This window comes from Equus przewalskii, chromosome 1 (genome assembly GCF_037783145.1).
Source record: "Equus przewalskii isolate Varuska chromosome 1, EquPr2, whole genome shotgun sequence".
NCBI lineage: Eukaryota > Metazoa > Chordata > Mammalia > Perissodactyla > Equidae > Equus > Equus przewalskii.
In genome coordinates this window covers 119,501,708-119,508,140 of record NC_091831.1, presented here as the reverse complement: position 1 = coordinate 119,508,140, position 6,433 = coordinate 119,501,708, and the positions used below count along the sequence as shown (strand labels likewise).

Genomic DNA, 6,433 nt, shown 5'->3' with positions numbered 1-6,433 from the left:
AGTAGAACAGTGATGGGGTGCTGAGTGCTCCTCACAGATGGTCGACCCTCCGCCCTCCTCCTTAAGGGATAGCATCTTGCTCCTGCTTGTAGGCTCAGAGGGAGTAGTGTCCACTCAGGTCAGCCCATCTTCTGAGAACCACAGAACTTGTTCTAAACCACTTTGCGGGCCATTCGAGGTTTTCTGGTATCAGGCTTTTCTGTGCCCTCGGAGAGATCCTCCCCGACTTGTAGGCCAATCCTTTCATGGGCTTGGAGGAGTGGATCTGAGGCCCTGAGAGGGAACCACAAGTCTGTCCTGTCCCCGCCCGCCCGGGTTCTCCCCGCGGAAGTACCGGGGAGGGGACGGCGAAGGTTCCTGGGGCAGCAGGCACTTCGCGCCCCTTTGCGCAGCCGGGAGGCTAGCAGGGCTGTCGGGGCGGGGGAGGGGCGGGGTGGGGTCAGGCGTTTGACTCCGCCTCCTCGCGCTGGGCTCAGCCTGCGGTCGGACGCTGGCTCAGTCTAGGCTGCTCTCCGCTGTCGCTCCCGGGCCGCGGGATGACACCGCCTCCGCCCCGATGCGCCGCCCTCGGCGCCCCGCGCGCCCGCGTCCCCGGTCCGCTAGCTCGGTCCGGGTTCCCGCTGCGGCTGCTGCTGCTACTGGTCTGGACGGCCGCCACCACCCAAGGCCACCCGAGGAGCGGACCCCGCATCTCGGCTGTCTGGAAAGGTAGGTGGCGCCGCGCGGCCGGCGGCGCGCGGGATCGGACGCCGTGCGGGGCGGGTGCGGAGTGTGCGGCACCGGAGGGAGTGCGTGAGCGCGGCTCTGCGGGTCTCGGGCTGTCCCCGCGGGGAGCGTGCGGGTGTGGGTGAGTGTGTCTGTGTGAGCTGGCACGCGGGAGCGGGCTGCAGCGCGGCGCCGAGCGAGCGGCGGGGCCCGGAGCCCCGGCTAAGTCGCTCCAAGTCCGCGCGCAGCCGGGAGCCGCAGCGCCGGGGCGCAGGGGAAGGGAGCGGGCCCCTGTCTCGGCTCAGAGCCGCTCTCGGTTCTCCAGGGCCGGGGCTTCTGTGCAGGGCCCTTTCTCCTTATGCATCTCACTCAGAGCCTCGCTCTGCTGCGTCCCGGCCCGGTGGCTCGGTTGGAGCTCCTGCTGTGGCTACTGCTGCTGCTCTGTGCTGCCACCACCACTGAGGCCACCCGAGGAGCGGCCCCCGCATCTCCGCTGTCTGGAAAGATAGCTGGCGCTGCGCGGCGGGCAGAGCGTGGCTCTATGTCCCAGGCTGTCCCCGCGGGGAGCTTGCGGGTCTGGGTCCGCCCGCAGCCCGGAGCCGCACGGCGGGGACTGACTTCTCCTCCAGGAGCATGCCCTCCAACTGGTACAGGGAAGTATCAGGTGAGCCCCAGGAGAGGTAATGCAGGTCCCCTCAGGAACCTGCAATGGCCCAGGGATTTACTTTACTCAGCAGCCATGTGTAGCGCTGGCAGGGGGTGTTCCTTTCGAACTCAGAGTCAAGGAGAGAGGAAAATATGAATTTGGAGAGTATGTGAGCTGAGATTCTGGAGCTACACCTGTGCCTTTCTGTTCTTCCTCCGGAAATCTGTTCTCCCTCCTCCAGGTGGCTTCCTCTTTGAAGGGCTCTCTGATGATGAGGACGTCTTTCACCCTGTAAGTGGCCTGGCTGCCTGCCCTTTGCGGGAGATGGTGCTGAAGATGGGCCCCTCCCTGGGACCTGGCACGCCCAAGCTGGGAGGTTGGCATAGGCCATTTGGTGGCCAAGTCTCTGTCATACTGTTCCTCTCTGAACCTGGCAGCTTGGGGAGTCTTCCCCAAGAACGGTTCCTGGAGTGGGGTGGGGTTCACATGGGAGTGTCACAGTGCCGCTTCCCTGATTCTGGTGCCTCCTATCTCCAGAGTGCCAGGTCCACGCCCTCTAGCAGCACACCCAGCTCCCGCCCAGCCTCCCTGGGCTACAGTGGAGCTGCTGGACCCCGGCCCATCACCCAGAGTGAGCTGGCCACCGCCTTGGCCCTGGCCAGCACTCCGGAGAGCAGCTCTCACACGCCAACCCCTGGCACCCAGGTATGGAGAGAGAGCCAGAGGATGGAGGCTGGGCCCCCAAGGGAGAAGCTCCCTAGCAGTAGAATGGGTTAACTTTTGCTGGCCCTGGTGCTAGATCTGGTTTGAGCTGAACTAACCTGTGTGGTTTCTGCTACCCTATGTGGCCCTGGTAGACAATGAGGGGAATAGGAACAGGACCTATGGACAGCTTGTTTTTTCCTTTCCCTCATCTTCCCCAGCTAGAGGCCTGTTCGCTCTGCTCTCTAGCTCAGGAGCTTTCACTGGCTCCACCTGGCCTGTAAAGTGAATCTGAGTTGGTTTCTGTAGTTTTTTTAAAAGCCCTCCACATCCTCACCGTTGCCTTCCTGCCTCTCTGAATTTGCATCTCTTCCCCACAGCCTTCTCCTTTTCACAGTGTGAGGCCCTACCATGCAAGAAAGAAGCCCCAACAGGTTAGTATTAGAGTTCATACTGACTAGACTGCTCCAGTCCCTTCAGACCTTGAAACGGACCCCTTGCACTTAGCCGCTATTGCAGTGGGCAAAAAAACCTCCCAGTTTCGGCTGCCGTTCTCAAAATGGTCAAGCTTTCCAGTAAATTTCTCTATTTATAAGAATTCCTATTCTGAGAACTGTTAGATGCCTCATTATTTCCCTCTGCTTCTTTCTGCATAGATGCTGATACCATGCAAGTCCTGTGGTTGCCAATAGTTTGCCCTCAGCAACTTGTATTTTGGAGTTCGTGGAAATAGCTTGTCACCTAGTATATTATTCTGCTCATGCTGCCATAAAAAAAATACCACAGACTGAGTGGCTTAAACAAAAGAAATTCATTTCTCACATTCTAGGGGCTGGAAGTTCCAAGATAAGAAGGTCCAGCAGGGTTGGTTTCTGGTATGATGAAAGTCGTCCTCATCATCAGAGAGCCCTTCAAAGAGGAAGCCACCCGGAGGAGGGAGAGCAGATTTCCAGAGGAAGAACAGAAAGACACAGGCGTAGCTCCAGAATCTTGGCTCACATACTCTCCAAATTCATATTTTCAACTCCCTTTGGTTCTAACTGAGAGTTCCCGAGGAATGCCCTCTGCCAGCGCTACACATGGCTGCTGAGTAAAGCAAATCTCTAGGCTATTGCAGGCTCCTGAGGGGGCCTGCATTACCCCTCCTCCAGCTCACCTGGCACTTCCCTGTACCAGTTGGAGGGCATGCTCCTGGAGGAGAAGTCAGCCCCCTGCCGTGCGGCTCTGGACTGAAGGCAAACTAGGAGCCACTTAGCCTGGTTCTGGCCCCACCACTCACTCGCCTCAGCGTTCCAGCCCTCTCCACCATGCCAGCTCACACATACACTCTCACATATCTCCAGACCCACACGCTCCCCGCGGGGACAGCCTGGGACATAGAGCCACGCTCTGCCTGCCACACAGCGCCACCTACGTTTCCAGACAGCAGAGATGCGGGGTCGCTTCTCAGGTGGCCTCAGTGGTGATGGCAGCCCAGAGGTGCAGCAGCAGCCACGGCAGGAGCTCCAATCAAGCCGTCGGGCTGGGATATAGCGGAGCTGGGCTCTGAGTGAGACGCATCCTGGCGAAGACAGTGTTATCCCGCAGCCCAGCAGTGACAGTGGCGAGCAGCCTAGACTGAGCCAGCAACTGCTGGCTGGTCCCAGCAGAAGGAGGCGGAGTCAATTTAATAAATATGCAAGACATTATGCCAGGAGCTGTGGAAATGTAAAATGAAGTACACACAAGAAGTTCATAGTCTGGGAGGGGACGTGTCTGTGCATTAATTATTCCATGAATTTTTTTTTTTTTTTTTGGTGGGGAAGATTTGCTCTGGGCTAACATCTGTGCCAGTCTTCCTCTATTTTGTGTATGGGACACCATCACAGCATGGCTTGACAAATAGGGTAGGTCCATGCCTGGGATCTGAACAACAATCCCAGCACCTAAGCAGAGCAGGTGGGGCTTAACCACTATGCCAGGGGGCCGGCCCCTCCAAGAATAATTTTAGATATAAAATATGAAATTTACCCTTTTCTGTGCCACTAAAGCACCCTGTGCTTCTCTCAATTATTGTATGTGTTTCCCTATATTGTCATTAACTTCATTTTCTTTCTCCCACACAGTGGTAGATTGTGTTGGTGGCCCAAGTCCTCACCCTCCCTGTATCCATGCCATTGTCTAACTTTTCAGTGCCCATCCTCCGTGAGTGGAGTAACCTGCCCCGCCCCTTGAGTCTAGCTTGGCCATGTGACTTGCTTTGGCCAATGGAATGTTAGCAGATATGGTGGAAGCAGAGGCTTGAAATGGACTTGAGCTTTGGGAGCTACCGCTTTGCACTTCTGCCATCACCATGAGATCAGGCCTGGACTGGCCTGCTGGAGGATGACAGACACATGCTACTGAGCTGAGTCTTCTGAATTGCTCCCGCCTAAGCCAGCCTAGGTTCTCTGCCTGTCAGACAACCTACAGACATATGAGCAAGCCCAGCCAAGAAAAGTATACGAGTTATAACTGTACAACTTGATGAATTTTCACAAAGTGAACACATCTGTTTAATCACTGCCCAGATCGAGAACAAGAATATTAACAACACCTTTGCAGCACCTCTCATGCCCCTTCCCGGTCATTACCCACCTCCTCCTCCAAAGGTACCTATTATCTTGACTTCTAGCATCATGGATTCGTTTTTACCTGCTCTTGAACTTCTAAATGGAATGATGCCACATATAGTCTTTTGTGTCTGGCTTCTTTCATTCAACATTATGCTAAGGAGATTCTTCCAGGTTGTTGTGGATAGCAGTAGTTTCTTCGTTTTCATTGCTTTACAATATACCAAGGTATGGATATAACAGAATGCATTTATTAATTCTGCTGTTGATGTACATTTGGGTTATTTCCTATTTAGAGCTATTATGAGTGATGCTGCAATGAATATTCTTGCACGTGTCTTTTGTTGAGCATATGAATGCATTTCTGTTGTATACATAGCTGGGAGTAGAATTATTGAGATATAGGGTAAATGTATGTTCAGCTTTGGTACATATTGCCAAAAAGACTTCCCAAGTAGCTGTACCAGTTTACACTCCAAGCGGAAATATATAAGACTCCTGGTTTCTCTACCTCTTTGTCAACACTTGGTATTGTCAGTCTTTTTAATTTTAGCCATTCTGCTTGGTATATAGTAGTATCTTATTTCGGCTTTAATGTAGATATCCCTTATGACTTCTGAGCATGACTACATTTTCACACAAACATTTGAATATCCTCTTTTGTGAAGTGTCTGTTCATGTAAGATTCAAATTTGTGCCTTATAGACTCTTCTACTGTAAGATCAGAAGGGCAGCTAGGCAGGTCATGAGGCTCACAGCAACAGATCCTGAAGGTAAAAAAGAATTTTGCATCAGCTCAGACCCAGCCATATCAACATCAAGAATGACGCAGTGGGGTTCCAGCATAAGAGCCTGAACTCTGAGGCCTCAAATCAATATCTAAGAAGTAGGTGATGGGTTGGACACATGGCAATGTGGGAGTCTTCAAGGGAAACCCGTTTGCTGGTTACTCTTAGCTTCAGAGGTTGCTAGAGGTCTTGGAAACACCAGGGCTTCAAGGTCTGGTTCTCAGCCATGCAGCCTCAGAAAAGAGCTTTTGCAAGACACGAGTCAGAAATTAATGTAAAAATCAGAATGCTGATTTATTAATTTACACTATGAACCAGATGACCAAGAATTCCAGTCTCTGATTAGGACACTCTCTCCCTATAAGAAAACACATTGGGATGTCAAATATAATCAGAAGGCTGCATGGTGAGCTGGAATCAGCACCAGAATGAGAGAGGAGCATTGGGAATAACAGGAGTGGGCTTCCAAGACCCTCATAGTGAAGATGGATCTGCCACTGGAACTGGACGGGTGTGATCTCGAGCCTGGCCTCCCTCTCCCCAGTCAGTGCTCCGAGGAACACTGTCAATGTCACTTCAGAGGCTGTCCTTTTGTCAGTGTTTCCAGTGCTAACTAATCCTCTCTCTGATTGACTCTTTCTTTCTTCAGATGTCCTGGAGGACATTTGTTGGTTGTCTTCCTATCGTCCATTTCCCCACCTCACCCTCCAGAGGTCCCTGGCCCCTTTTCAACAGACCATACTTTCCATCTGGGGATCCATGGTTTTCCTGGGATAGTTCCATCCTAGATCTCGGTTTGGAGCTGACCACCTAGGCCAAGTCAATCAGCACATTCCATCGTCTGAGCCCAGTGATGAGTTAAGCATGTTAGCCACAAGCGCTGGCGTCCTGATACTCTGTATTTCCTACTAGGCACGAATGAGAAAGCTTGTAGCCCTAGGAGCCATCTGAGGACCACAAGAGGAGTCAGCTTCAGATTATTCTGACACAGAGAAAGGCAG

The 6,433-nt window shown here is 53.1% G+C and overlaps 1 protein-coding gene across 2 annotated transcripts; it reads left to right on the top strand.

Moving 5' to 3' along the window:
- The first annotated feature begins 477 nt into the window (after positions 1 to 477).
- LOC139083580 (ubiquitin-like protein 7) lies at positions 478 to 4,764 on the top strand. Of its 2 annotated transcripts, none has more exons than XM_070621277.1 (5): positions 478 to 708; positions 1,593 to 1,642; positions 1,889 to 2,056; positions 2,434 to 2,487; positions 2,883 to 4,764. In XM_070621277.1, exons 1-5 carry the CDS (start codon positions 537 to 539, stop codon positions 2,901 to 2,903), a joined length of 465 nt encoding a protein of 154 aa, XP_070477378.1. In that variant the 5' UTR covers positions 478 to 536; the 3' UTR covers positions 2,904 to 4,764. The 2 variants fall into 2 exon arrangements, with proteins under 2 accessions (XP_070477378.1, XP_070477367.1); XM_070621266.1 differs by having other exon boundaries at positions 2,710 to 4,764.
- Positions 4,765 to 6,433: the final 1,669 nt, after the last annotated feature.